Source organism: Xyrauchen texanus, chromosome 50 (genome assembly GCF_025860055.1).
Source record: "Xyrauchen texanus isolate HMW12.3.18 chromosome 50, RBS_HiC_50CHRs, whole genome shotgun sequence".
Classification (NCBI taxonomy): Eukaryota; Metazoa; Chordata; class Actinopteri; order Cypriniformes; family Catostomidae; genus Xyrauchen; species Xyrauchen texanus.
This window is the reverse complement of record NC_068325.1, coordinates 9601612-9616530: the sequence shown is the minus strand read 5'-3', so window position 1 is coordinate 9616530 and position 14919 is coordinate 9601612. Positions and strand designations below refer to the sequence as shown.

Here is a 14919-nt window from a genome sequence, read left to right as displayed (position 1 = left end):
GCTATATAGTCAGTTTTGAATGAGAAACAGACCAAAATGTAAACTCCTTTTCACTATAAATCTTGACATCTGAAGTATTCCAGGCACGATTTCACTTCCTCACACTTGATGCATGCCTAGAGCGCCATATATGCACTCTGCGCATTTTGGTCTGTTCAATTCCTTTAATGAGAAAATGTGATGTGTAAAATGTATTAAAGAAGTTAATGAGAACAATGTAATAGGAAGCAAAACTGACAATATAAATCATTTACATATTTATTGAACAGTTAGGTGCCAAGATTTTCATCTGCACAATTGTGAACACATACAAAAACATATTACTCTTTTGAAATAGGAAAACAACTTTTACTTTATGACGTGGAGGTCAGAATCTCCACTGCTGGTGTATAAACTGAAACACAACATCCTTCCCTATAGTTTAACTATCAAACCAAATAAAAAAAAAACAGTCCAACTAAACCTCAATAAACATGAAATAATGGGAAAATGTGACCGTGGAATCACACAAATAACATACAATACTAATAAACACTTCCTAACCGACATCTCGGATCATCTCCCATTTGTGCTGTGAATCATAGTGTGACTTAATCTAAAACATAAAACCTAAAGCATAGGTCTGAACGTTCAACCCTTAAGGCCAAAGTACTCTTTAGTTTTCCCACGTGCCGCTACGACTCTTGCACAGTATGCACGAACTGTCTGCATACAGACTAGTTTTTCCTCGATGCGTGAACAATCAGAGTCTTTGCACGTTGTCTGGACATGCGCCTGGTGTCTACTGTGCTAAACGAGTATTGCAAAGCAGTCATAGTGCGCATGCTTATATCCCGTTCGTGCAGTCAAAAGAGTATACTTTAAAAGGCCATAGCACTCAACCGTGTGTGAGATGGAAAGACACGCAGAAAAACGAAGTATTCCTTAGCCTTTTGTGAGGGTTTTAAAGAACAAAACAGGTGCACATTAGATCTCAAGAATCCTCAGCGTCGTAAGCGCAGGAAGAAGGCATGTCGGCACTCTTTGCTGTCCACTGGGTAGTATTTATCATAGAAGTCCAAGATGTACTCCTCTGTCTTAAAGCCGAACTTCTGGTAGAGCAGCATGGCAGGGTTGCTTGCTGACACGTGTAGAGTAACGTCCTTTCCCATACACGTCTAAAAAGAAAAGAAACAAAACAGAGAACAAAGATTCCTCAACTACTTCACATATCAGAGGCTATGAAACTCAGCCTTGTATTAATCTTAGTGGGTATGTCTTACCTGAATGAGATGGTAAATCATGAATGTGGCGATACCAGCTCGCCTCCACTCCGGATGTACCAGCAAGAAGGAGATGTAGGCCTCGTTGTACTTGACATCTGGCACCATAAAGCCAAAACCAATCACAACCTTCTTATAAAGCACAACCACGCTGAAGTCTGGGTACTGCAGGCACTCTGACAGGTCAATACCTGTTGGATAGAACAGCTTGATATGAATCTAAACCATCAGGAACTAGTATTATGCAGTTCCCTATGGGAACTGAACAAATATGATGGTACTGATTGGTGCACTGGCGAAGCAGTTTAAAGTCAAGAATAAGAATTGGTTACCAGGCCAGAAGATGTCTTGGCACATGGAGTTGACAGAGGGGATGTGATTGGGCTGTACATAGCAGTAGTCAATAGGTGCATCAGGTTCAGGCACCCAGGAAGGGTCCTTCTTGTGATGAAACGCTCGGATCTCAGAGAGCAAACGTAGCTTCAGTGGCCGGCTCTCATAGTCTCTTCTACAGAAAGATCCAATATTATACACAATCAAAAGCTTTCCATAAAACCTGTGTTCTTTTTTTAAAGTAAATTTATAAAGTTAGTCGAGTTTTCTACAGTGCATCAAACTCTTATGTCAGAAGAGCAAATTTAGAGGCGTTCCCTTTAAATTGTGTAGTGTGTGGACATACCTGATATATGGTTTGAGCAATCTGGATGTGTAGGGACTCTTGATACTTTGATCCATGTAGGCATCAGATCCCATTAGCCTGTGTGAGAATGACACTGTGGGCTGATAGAACCCTTTCCGTACAGACACTGTTGACTGAGAAACAACACCAAACACATAACTTTGCAACACATTACTCAGCAAAGGTCAACATAATAACATAGCCATGAGACAATATGTTACCTGAAAACGATCAAGTATACGCAGGTCCTGACTGGTGGTTCTGTATTTCTCTTCTCCACTTGTCCTGTGGCTGGCCAATCCCCCCTGTGCTCCGTACACACCCCCAACGAGGCTAAGCGTTGCAGTAACAGCCTGATCTACATCCAGCAACGGAAGCCCTCGCTCCCTTTTCGCCTGCCGCACGAGCAACTTGCGATGCAGTCGTTTGGCCTGTGGTGTGACCGCCAGCGCTTGCGGACATGCCTCCAGCTTGTGGAGCAGTATGCGTTCTTCATAGAGGCTAATGAATGTGTAGCGAGGGTTCGACAAAGACACGCAGCCCTCACCCTTATCCTGGAGAACCTTCCTCCGTTCCACAGTACACCCACGTCCTGCAGGCAACAAGCCTTCTTCATGGCCCTCATCTTCCTCTCCGTCTCTGGCCCGCTCGTCATCTTCACTCTCCATTTCCTGTTTGATGAGCTCGGCTGTACGCAGCTTCTTCCTGACCATGATGGTGCCAGTGGCCAGAGGCATGCTGGGTGGAGGAATGTACTCCATCCCAGGGTCAATAACACCCTCTGCATCCAATTCCTCATCGTCTGATCAAAAAATAAGTATCAATAAACAAGATACTGTAATAATGTCTATTAGTTTTTATGTTTTTTTACTATGTATACAATATCAGTAGAATCATTTTCTGTTCTAAGTGGTTACAAGTGGTTACTATGCAGTTGCTATTGTGGCTAAGGACAATGCTAGTCGGTTGCTGGAGAATTGCTAGGGTTTTCGGGGTTGTTGGTATGGCTATAGGTTATGATGGTCTCAAGGGGGTTGCAAGGGTGTTCTGGGTGGTACTACGGCAATGCTTCACAGTAGCTAGAGTGGTTGCTAAAGCATTACTTAAGGTTGCAAGAGTTTTCTAGTGATAGCTAGGGCATTGCCATGGTGTTCTGAGGGGTTGCTAGGACACTGCAAGACATTGTAAGGGTATTCTAGTGGTAGCTAGAGCATTGCTAGGGTGTTCTGACTGGTTGCTAGGGCATTGCTAAACAGTTGCTTGAGTATGGCATTCCTAGGCCAGGGTTTCTCAATCTTTTCCTGGAAGACCACTAATTACGCCACTAGTCGGATGGCTTTTTTCAACTAGTGTTAAATATACCAAGAAAGTTGTTTTTTCTATATAAATGGTGCTTGTTTAACAAAAACAGAGTATTTACGTAGTTGTTGTTATTATATAAATGTCACAGGTCAATACCCACTTCCCCGGAAGAAGTATGTCCATAATATATTCATACTACTTGCATGCATACCTAAAGAACGTACTGTTTTACCGATCAACAAATATAGTAAATTATTTGACAGTACAAGATTTGAGATGCAGGAAAGATGATTTTCTAGGCTCTAGATATGGCTGGGGTCCCTCCTTCAATGTAAGTCTATGGGATTTCTTCACCTGTTTTATTGTCCGCCAGGGGAAAATCGGAAGTCGGAAGGAAATTTACTTTACTGTAATACAAGTCAAATTTACTGTAATATGAACTAGTATTTGGTCGGTTAGCAAAAGCAGCATATTACCATGGAAGAGTGCCTGAGGGGGCATGACATCTGGGATCAGATCGGCCTCTGACAGCAGACTGGGCGTAGCAGAGTGCGAGGCGGGTGTTCCTGGTGCTGAGAAGTCTGGTGAAGGAGAGGGTGAGGGAGAGGTGAGCGGGGTTCTGTCTGATGAGCTGAGGGAGGAGAAATCAATAACCTCGCCCTTCTCCAGATATGGCTCAGACCGCCGCACACGACTGCACAGTTTGACAGGTGTGGATGAGGCACTGCGGTCAAGAAAGCCAGCTGCTTCCTTCTGTGCACGACGAATCTCTTTTGCCTCTTGTGTGCGGGAACGCTTTTCTTTCAGCTGCATAGCGCTCTCCACTGGGTTTCGACCTCCACGCTTCCTCAAACCCTCAACCGTGATGATGGGATCCAGGGATGGCTTTGACACCGCTGGGGGGTAAAGACGGTAGACATTGAGATTATATGCCAATTATGGGTTGATTAACAAAAGAGGTACCTACTGTTTTCAAACTTTTTGGTGAATTTTCAGTATTTCAGTACTATGTTATATATATATAAGCCATCGGCCACCCCGCTCTCAACATATTGGTATTACCTTGAGCATTTCACAGCCCAAACAGCATTCAAGTCTACTCAAATAAACCTAAAGGGGTGCAAACTACAATTCAAAACATCGTAATCCAAGGGGGCGGTTAATCTGATGTAGTCTGGACTATTACTACCTTTGGCCTTCAGAGAAGCAGAGCTTTTCTCCCCCTCGGGCCGCAGAGTAGGCGGGCGGTTCTGCACTAGCTTCCACCAGCCGGGCTCCCCAAACTCCTGCGCCCCTGAACGAAAGAACGTTGGGCTGCCGACAGACAAACACCCAGCCACAGTGCTCCACCATGTGGAAGTCTTCTTTCTGAATATGATTAAATACAGTATAAAAACATTAACCCTGAACATCAAGATGTAAAAAAGACCGAAACTTGTCTAATACCTATTATCAACATAATACTAATATCTAGTCTATAAAACACACATAGGCAAGTATGTAAAGGGAAAGACTAGCTCCTCTCAGTCCCTCACCTGGAGCCAAGCAGAAAAGTCCAATGCCGACTGATAAATGCACAAATATCTTCCTTCCATCTGAAGTAGCCTTGTCGTCCTGTGCCCTCTAGAGACAGGTTGTACATGGCCAACATTACCACCTATTAATAGAAACATACAGTCCAGTCATCAAACTACATGTCAATGCATTACAAAACACCACCACTGAGTAAACACACTTACTACATAAATCCGCTCTCTATAACATACAATAGTACTTTGTGATAGTGTGATGGATTTTGAAAAGCATTGAAATGCTTATATTAGATGCAGTTTTATCAGGTACTCTCAAGCTCTCTCAAGAGCATGTACCTGCTGCCAAGTGAGCCTCATCCTCTCAAAACTCTCCTTCCCATCTTCCGTGCAATCCACGCAGATGAACTTGAAGAAGTTGTCTCCTTTCAGGTAGCTGGGCTGCTCTCCACGAAGCTGGGCTGAGTCATACAAGGGAAAACAAAGGAAGAACAAGAAAAACAGCTCTGAGACCAGGCACTCTTTTTCATTTCACGGTCAGTCTTTATTGAGGCAGCAAAAACATGACACAACATTGTATCTTCAAACTAACACATAGACAGAACGTGTCAAAATCAGAAATTTTTCAGGGAATTTCAGTTGTATACTGTCATTTTATCAGCCATTGACATGTCCTGTTGACTGACATGTCAGAGCTGATTGGTCTTCTCACCAGACGGAATCCACTTGTGGCACTTGTCACAGTAGAAGGACATGTCCTCATTCCAGCTTCCCTCCCCATCATCCCCAACATCACTGTTCAGCGAGTCTCCGCTCTGGTCGCTGAGACAGATCCACGGATGCCTGGTCCTCAGACTCCACAATGAGGAGAGTTTCTCCCTCCACCTCGCCCTCCTCCAGACCCTCTGAAGTTGATGTGCACATGGTCTCCTCATCCTGTCCTGCAAGACTCCTTTGGTCCCCACTGTCCATGTCTCAATCTTAAAAAAGAAAAGAAAAAAGAAGAAAGGTCCATTTCAACTGACAGCGATTCAATCGTGAGATTTGTCGCTCATGGCACATTAAATACCAATAAAACTCTGAATGAAAATTAATGTCTTCTGTTTGCTTTGATGCTACAAATAGCTGTAAGTGTGAAGTGAACACCCTTTAAGGTAAGGACTGGACACGCTCCACAAATAAATACCATGGTAACCACAGTAATTACCACAGATGCTGTTACTACAATCAATGTTCAATCTTTTAAAATCTTTCTGAAATGTACTTTTTTTTTTTTTTTACTAACAACCATTCGTACTTCCATGTTTTCGAACACACACACCATCCAATAAAATCATGGTACAATGGGACAGTATTTTTGTAAGGGTATTATGGTGACAGTTTTGGCTTATGCCTAGTTAAATAAAGTTTTATTTTAGAAACTTAAGTAACTATGGTATTTTGGCATGGCATTTTATAGGGATGCACCGATGTATCAGCTGCCGAAATTTATCAGCCAACTAATGACCAAATTAAAACCATCGGCATATCAGTTAACTGCATGAAAACGTCAATATGAAAAACCGATGGTTGATTTATAAATAATTAGTAAACCACTTAGTAAAAACTCTGAATTTAAATGCACAATCCAGAAATAATAATAGCCACAAAATGTACAGTAGAAAGTGTTGGCACTCCTAAGAACATGTCATATTTAATTTTGATTCTTTCTTGTTAGTATGTTAATGCAGGAAAACAACTATAAATGGACGTGACAGTTGTGAAAATGGTGTTTACTTATAAGCAACATCAGGGTTTTCCAAATGGGTTCGTGAAACCCTAGGGGTCCGTGAGGGAACTCCAGGGGGTTCGTGAGAGTGTCTTGTGATTGCGTACAAAAATATGTCCATCTGACTGATTTTTAAATAAACGCATGATTCCAAATGTTGTCCACCATTTAACAAATAAAAAAACAATAACAAAACTCAATTTTCCTTAAAACCAATGTTGGGTCTATGGTTTCAGTGCAATTTTCTTATCTCAATTAGATGATAGCACACACACACACACACACACACACACACACACAGACTCACTCACTCACTCACTCACTCACTCACTGTGTGTGTGTGTGTGTGTGAGAGAGAAAGAGAGCGAGAGTGAGTACTCTCATGCAATGGACTGATGGTGAGAAATTGACATTTTTAATGCTAATTAAATTACTTACATAGTTATGATGTAGCATAATTACTTTCATTATCAGCAATGCAATCTTGTTTAAAGAGTAAAAATCATTAACCTTACACTGTTTGCCCCGTAGTCCTGAAAAGCAATAAGCAATGGTTGTACCTCCTAGCCTGTTAACCGCTTGTGCACTGGTTCTGTTCACTGCCAGAGTCCTATGATGGGCCTTAAAGGTGTCAATTAGATGGCCGCCTACTATTTCCATGCAAAAATATTTCTGTAAGTAAGGGGGACATGTTCCCCCACTCCAGGATATAATGCTTGTTACAGCCCTGGCTTGTTACTTCAATGAAAATATATTTTTAATTATTGAACATGTAAAAAATGGCTATATCATATCAAGATATCAAATGTAGGTTACATACACAAATAGATGTATAATATTTTCAGGGAAATTAAAACAAATAAACAAAGAAATAAAATAGAACATTAGACAAAGACAGACAAAAAGATTTGTGTGTATGGGTGCGTCGTGCGTGCGTGCATGCGTGCGTACATTTTTGCCTACTACCGGGACTGTAGTGCAATCTCTGCATGGGATAGAAATGGCAATGGTCAATTAAAGGAAATATACAAATATTATATCAAAAGAACAATAGACGTAATAAAGGTTCATTCAAATATAACAATATGAAAAATAAAGTGCAAAGATGTAACACATTAATTATATTTCGAAACGTTAACATTACTCAAAATATCAGGGGGTACTTCATAATTTAGGTCAAAGGGGTTCAGCTGACAAAAAGGTTTGGGAACCCCTGGGATACATGATGAGGAAACCATCCAAAGCATTTTGAAACCAGCAGACTTTGACTTCGGAGACATCCAATTAATATCTCTTCGTGCAGCATGACTGATTGAAATCGAAATATGGCCTGCGATTCTGCATTTAGCGCTTCGGTCATCACTGTGTGAGCAAGCAGCGCCCTCTAGCGGTTTGGATGACATTATCAATGGTCCATTATTCCACTATAATACAGAATTTTAAAGGGTGTTTTGTTCCTTTGGTTCAAACTTTTTATGTTTCTATGATGTGGTTGAAATTTCCATGGAATTGCCCAACATATGCTTAGAATGAATTTGTAATGTTCTATCATATACAGTAAATACTGTTGTTTTGAACTACAAAAACAGAAGTGCACAAATGTCTTAGTACAAAATAACCTTTTTTTGCTTTTCCAAGTGTTTTTTTGGCCTGTCAGTGTTCAACAGATCAAATCCATGTTCAATGGAAATAATGTATTATTAAAACAGTAAAAAAGCTTTTGTATATCTTTATACATTTTTAAAGCAAAATTCCAAAGTAAAATAGTGATCAAATGACAAAATATTGTAGGCTAAGTGGCGATCTATGTTGTTTTGTTAAAATCTGTATCTGCCAAAATCTTTAATTTTGGTGCATCCCTTTTATCATGGCCACTTTTGTGAGTGTCCAACCTGTGCCAAAAGGTTGAGAAAGACAAAAGAGCAACCAGAGTAACTTACTTGTACCTCTGTAAACAGTAGGTTTATGAATTGTCTGTTCTCGCCACTTCAGCCTCTCGTCTGTCTCGTTCGGTCACAAGCTCTCTGGTCAGCTGGATCTGCTCCTCGAGCAAGCGCAGGTTCTCACGCTTGCGCTCCACACGCTCCAGATCCCGCAGTACGCCCTCGTGCAGCCTCTGTGAATGTGACAGACCTGTTATTACAATGCAACTCTTATATAAAATATCATATTTCTTGCATCGAAACCATAGTTTAACCATTCAAAATAGCATTATTATTTTTTTGTTTCGTTTTTTGTAGTAACACCACAGCAACAACAGGTAAAACCATGGATAGCTCCTCATTATCACGGCAGGATTTAAGTTTAAAACAAATTAAGCATAAATCAAATTAAAGGGATAGTTCACCCAAAAATAAATATGATCGCATAATTTACTCACCTTCATACCATCCCAGATGTTTATGACTTTCTTCTGCTGAACACAAACTAAGATTTCTAGAGGAATTTCTCAGCTCTGTACATACAATGCAAGAGAACAGGGTCCAAAACTTTGAAGCTCCAAAAAGCACAAAAAGGCTGCTTAAAAGTATTGTTATGATATGTAAAGATATGTTAGATGTGGGTGAGAAACGGATACATATTTAGTACCAATTTTACTATAAATTCTCCTTCCTGCCTAGTAGATGGCGATATGCAAGAAGGATGTGAATCGGTTAAAACAAAAGAAGAATGTGACAGCGAAAGTGGTGATTTATAGTAAAAAAAGGGACATAAATATTTATCTGTTTCTCACTCACATTTTATCATATAACTTCTGAAGACATGGATCAAACCACTGGAGTCATATGGGTTACTTATATGATGCGGTTTTGTGGTTTTTGGATCTTCAAAGTTCTGGTCACCATTCACTTGTATTTTATGAACCTACTGAGCTGAAATATTCTTCTAAAAATTTTCTGCAGAAGAACGAAAGTCATAAACATCTGGGATGTCATGAGGGTAAATGAGGGAATTTTCATTTTTGGGTGAATTATCCCTTTAATGTATTGGTTACAAAAGGTAGCAGTTTTATACTAAACAAACAATAACTACAACTTCAATAGCTGTAATAAAAAGAAAGTTAATTAAATAATCCGATTAATAAATTACTTACTATGAATCTTTAACATTTTAGCCAAAATTAAATAGTAACTACGGTAAAATGTAGTTACTAGTAGTAAAATAGTTTGAGTTTACAAAGTAAAATGCATTTTAATTTGCTTCAGGCATTACAAAAAGCAGTTTTATTTTGTAGCTTTATTTTGATAGCGTGTATACATTTAAGTTAAACATGCATGTTGGCTTTATTAACAATTGCTCCCATTTATAACTAATAATACCACTTCAGTATTTATAGTAGTATTTCTAACGTCATTAGAGCTCTAAACCGCATGATCCATTAAAAAGGCATGGTGCTAATAGGGCAAGTGTGTTTTACCTGTCTGTCCCAGCTCTGCTTGATATGAACGCCCGCAACAGTGCTAATAGTTAGTACTATCGATAACCCCAGAACAACCTTAGAGGCCGTAGACATCGTTATGGAGCATTACTATAAATTAAACAACAGCAGGATAATTGAAGGCTAGGGCACTTTGATAACAGAACGAAGTATTCTTTTGTTCTGTAGGGTTTACGACAGCATGGCAAGCGCTTTACCGCCACCTACCGGACAGGAGCGGCGGTGTAGTGAATGAGACAGATGTTGACTGGGTTCGCGATGGAACACTAGCGTACTGATTACTGCACACTAATCACTATGAATCAAAAACAGTATGTGAAAGAGTACACATTTTGCATGGGTAAACATTTCAAATAGTTTGCTACATTCATTGTTGACACATGACTTAATTACTTTACAGTATTTTAGTGCTTACCTTCAGTGCTGCTTGAAATCTATGGTCCAACAAGTTACAAGTTTATCAACACAAAAGTCCCACATCTAGTTTAAAGACTGATTAGGTGTCCCAAATGGCGCACTATACACTTACAGAATACATTATGCACTCAGCCATGTGTATGAATTCCCTTACAAAACAATCTAGAGTTCTGGCAAACTAGCAGCAATTTTTCAGCTCATTATTTGAACATGCAAATGAGCTTGTGATTCAATGCAAATGTCCAGAAGTTTGCAACTCTTCACTGGTAGTGGTGAAACTGCAGCAAACCTTTGGGAACAATGGACAATTTGCGGCAAGTTTGAAACAGCTAATGGAAGTGAGGTTTCAAATGCACTTGATATGTTGCCACTAGCTTTAGCGTGTTTAGCCAAACTAAGTTCCAACACTTATATCTAAAATAATTAACATTCACAGAGTGTGGGGTGATGATAAAACATTCGTCTTACAATTGTAAGGTGTTGTCTTCACTGACGTTTTGCTAGTTGTGACATTCTCAATTGTTTACAATAGTTTTTTCAGGCCAGCAATGCTGCTAGCTAATTCCACCCTTATCACTACGTATGGCAAGTTGTGGGTGCATGAAGTGTCTAACATTCCACACTTAGTTTTGACAGTGTAAGATGTGCATAATCCGGGTACTCATACTACACTTCCTTTTGTTGTATTTTCAGTGTTAACATACCACTTGCACTACTTAAACTACAAAATGTTGTAGAATAGTGCAGAAGTGAGCGTTTTGAGACTAACCTATTATGTATCGATCTGTCACAATGGGTTTCCTCTACATGGAGGCTCTTTCATTAATCTGGGAATTCAAATAGGGGATAAGATGATTCTTTAAAATAAATATTTTATGTACAGTATATTTCTTTGATAATTCTTTTTATCTTTGATTCTCTGTCTCTCCCTTACATTCTGCCTTATCTCTTTCTGTCTATTTTGCACTCAGAGCCATTATGTACTGTAGCCTACACCTCATCCTGTCCCTCCCAGTTCTCTACCCACATCTCCTCCTCCCTCTCCTGCAGAAGTGTGGTGGACTCCTCAGTACAGTACACAATGTTCTGAACTGGACTCCAGCCTCCAGTGTGCGTGTGTGTGTGTGTGTGTATGTGTGTGTGTTTGTGTGTGTGTGTGTATATGTGTGTGTGTGTGTGTGTGAGCGTGTATTTATCACTTTGTGGGTACCAAATGTCCCCATAAGGATAGTAAAACCCGAAATGTTTGACCTTGTGGGGACATTTTGTCGGTCCCCATGAGGAAAACAGCTTATAAATCATACTAAATTATGTTTTTTGAAAATGTAAAAATGCAGAATGTTTTCTGTGAGGGTTAGGTTTAGGGGTTGGGTTAGGTTTAGGGGATAGAATATAAAGTTTGTACAGTATAAAAACCATTATGTCTATGGAAAGTCCCCATAAAACATGGAAACACAACTGAGTGTGTGTGTGTGTGTGTGTGTGTGTGTGTGTGTGTGTGTGTGTGTGTGTGTGTGTGTGTGTGTGTGTGTGTGTGTGTGTGTGTGTGTGTGCACAATCCGGTCCCGGATAAGCGGTCGAAGAGGGATGGATGGATGGATTTTGTCTGACTTCATAGGCTGGTCACAAACAGCACTGTTAATTTGTAAAAAAAAACACACCAAATTAATAGAAAAACATCCACAATGCCACTGTTAAATGCAGGTCACTTGCATATGATTCTTTATGTCAGTGGATCAATGGCAAATAAGTACGTCTGAGACGATAAAAGGAGAAATCTTTAAAAAAATCTAGTTTAAAACAGATGTGCCAAGTTCTTAGAAATGTAATATTTGTATGCATGTTGGTTTCATATATTTTTTTTTTTTAATCATTTCAAGCATTTAGTAATGTTTTCAATATTTCATCTTGGATTTACAGTCAGTCAGGATTTATATATTTCCTGAGTAAAAATGACTAATAACAGGGTGGTAACTAAGAAAAAGCCAGTAGAATTCAGCAGGTCATGTGATACTAACATGGCCGCCCCCATGAGGATCCTCATGTAGAATAAAACAGCTTTTTATAAGGTTTTATATGACTTAAGTCTTCATCTCATGTGAGTGGTCATGATTATATACATGTTTTTTAAAATTACATTTCATGTCTTTAGTAGTGAAACATTTTTAATAAGGAAAAAAAAGACTATCCATCTGTCTATAATTAAACATAAGACATCCATCCATCTGTCTGTCTGTCTATATATAAATAAATCTTCTTTACATGTACTCTTTACAATTCCTTTACATTTACATAGAATTTCAAGAAACATCCAAAATCAGTTTGATTGATTTTTATTTTCCAAATTTTAAGAAAATTGATAGATCATTCAAAATGCTGTCCCTTAATCTCGACAAGTAAAAAAACAAAAGCATTCAAATACACACTGTTTCAAAAGTATAGCCACAAAATGTAAACATAATAATTGTTAACATGATTTTAGTGTGATAAAATCACTTACAGGGTTTGTCGCCATTGCATCGTCATGGCAATAAAGTTCTAGGCTTATACTGGATATAACTTTACAATGATAAGGTGAGTAAGCTATTTTATCACACTATATACGAAAGAAAAGAACAACAAAATTATAACATTCATTTGAATTTTTTTTCCATCTACGTTCAAATTTTTAACTTTGATTTCTAATATATATATATTTTCTTTTTCTATCGTTCTAAATGTCCAATATGTTCCGTCCAAACAACATACCTAGAAAGAGAAGAAGAGTTAACAGCTGGGTGCTACTCTTAGCAGCATGTTGTGTAGCATGGAAAAAGATATCTCTGTACTAAGTAAACAGACTCCCAGGTTTGTTAATCTGCAGACTATCTTTTCCTTAATCATGTTTGGAAATGATATGCCAACTGTCCCCCTCCAGATGAGCTCCAATGTTTTATCAATGCTTTGTTCTAAACTGTTTCTGAGAAAAAGAAACAGTCTGTGTTAGTGTGTGTGGGTGGGTGGATGTGTACTGTGTTTAGGTATCTTTAAAAGTTCAAAGATTTTATGAGCACGTCGTTCGGGTGAAAATAGCAGTGGATTGGATTTAACCCAAGAGGAGAATGTGGGATTTTACTAATTCAATCAAGCATGCTCAACTCAGGTCCCTCCTTCAGTCTAAATGTATGGGATTTTTCAGCTGTTTTATCATCTGTCAGGCAAAAATCTGATTGCTTAGAAAAGTAATTACACACCAAGCCATGTAATTTGAAGTATCATTCATGTCCATAAAACAAACAGTATTGAAAAGTTTAATACTACTGCAAGGTAAGGGGTTCGTTCAAATTATTAACCCTAAGGTAAATTAACTGTATGCTTGTTACCAAAAGCTATAATCCTTAGCGAACAAACAACACAGCCATCAGATCCCATAAAAACTGTGGTGAAGGCTTAATCAGTAACTGGGGTAAAACCAAAGGACATACTTTTTTGGGAGGAGTTTCAGTCAATTATTTCCCATCTTCACATCAAGCCCTTTCAACACACATAAACACAGCATATACCAAAGCACATCCTACATCTTTATTGATAATAACACAACATAGCAAGCCTGGATCTAGAGCAGTTATAAAGGCGGCAATGGGGATAATTTGGGGGAACAGAGCCCACTCCAGCATCCCCCTAGATTCAGCCCTGCAACATAATCTCTCTATATATGTGTATTATTGGTTTGATTGATTTGTACACAACACAAATGACAAATCTATACTCTATAACATTTCTCTGCCCTCAGGGAAAAAGCAAATCTGCCTGTAGTCCAGTAAGATTACTGGAATTCAGGGCTAATAATTACATTACCTACACACGTTTGAGAGGAACATATTGTCATCAATAATAATTGAAGTTGACGGGGAAGATAATGGGTTCTGCAAATGGAAGCTTGCTCTTTTCCCACTTTTGTCTTCCTCTTTTTCAGTAAAAGCTGACATTACATGCCTTTTTTTTTTTTTTTTGCATCAAAACTCACTATTCTTAGTGCTTGTTAAAGGGATAGTTCACCCAAAAATGAAAATTCTCTCATTGTTTTCTCACTCTCATGTCATTGCAGATGTGTTTGAATTTCTTTCTTCCTCTGAACGCATCCTATTCTTCTTTTAGAAGAATAGTTCAGCTCTGTAGGTCCATACAATGCAAGTGAATGGAGGCCAGAAATTCGAAGCTCCAAAAAGCACATAAAAGCAGCATAAAAGTAACCCATAAGACTCCATTGTTTAATCCATGTCTTCAGAAGTGATATGATAGGTGTGGATGAGAAACAAATAAATATTAAAGTCCTTTTTAACTATTGACCTGTTTCATGTGATGTTACTATAAGACCACTATATGACATGATTCCATATTTCTTCATTGTGCTGCGCTGTGGGATGCGGCAACTTTTTTGTTTATATTTATAAATCTTGAAAAGGTGCTATTAAATTACAAGAGCCAAAGTGTAATTTGATAAATATAAATAAAGTTTAATATTTTAAGTGATGTGGCTTCAT

The 14919-nt window shown here is 38.8% G+C and overlaps 2 protein-coding genes across 2 annotated transcripts; both read right to left on the bottom strand.

Moving 5' to 3' along the window:
* Nucleotides 1-275: 275 nt before the first annotated feature.
* On the bottom strand, nucleotides 276-5744 carry kat14 (lysine acetyltransferase 14). Its single transcript, XM_052123599.1, is given in 11 exon segments — nucleotides 276-1157; nucleotides 1263-1453; nucleotides 1595-1770; nucleotides 1942-2075; nucleotides 2163-2743; nucleotides 3720-4139; nucleotides 4433-4611; nucleotides 4779-4900; nucleotides 5112-5233; nucleotides 5485-5593; nucleotides 5595-5744. Coding segments are annotated over 11 exon segments (2358 nt in total). The 3' UTR covers nucleotides 276-983.
* A 2759-nt stretch (nucleotides 5745-8503) lies between these two features.
* On the bottom strand, nucleotides 8504-10139 carry LOC127640905 (protein PET117 homolog, mitochondrial). Its single transcript, XM_052123612.1, has 2 exons — nucleotides 9959-10139; nucleotides 8504-8656 (listed from the first exon to the last, which is right to left on the bottom strand). The coding sequence occupies exons 1-2, from the start codon at nucleotides 10052-10054 to the stop codon at nucleotides 8504-8506; spliced, it is 249 nt and encodes an 82-aa protein (XP_051979572.1). The 5' UTR covers nucleotides 10055-10139.
* Between the last annotated feature and the right edge of the window lie 4780 nt (nucleotides 10140-14919).

What these genes read in the sequence shown, in the direction of transcription:
- LOC127640905 (XM_052123612.1), bottom strand. Translation starts at nt 10,054, where the DNA reads ATGTCTACGGCCTCTAAGGTTGTTCTGGGGTTATCGATAGTACTAACT. An exon ending in AGCAGAGCTGGGACAGACAG is followed by an intron (nt 8,657 to 9,958) that starts GTAAAACACACT and finishes TCACATTCACAG; the next exon opens with AGGCTGCACGAGGGCGTACT.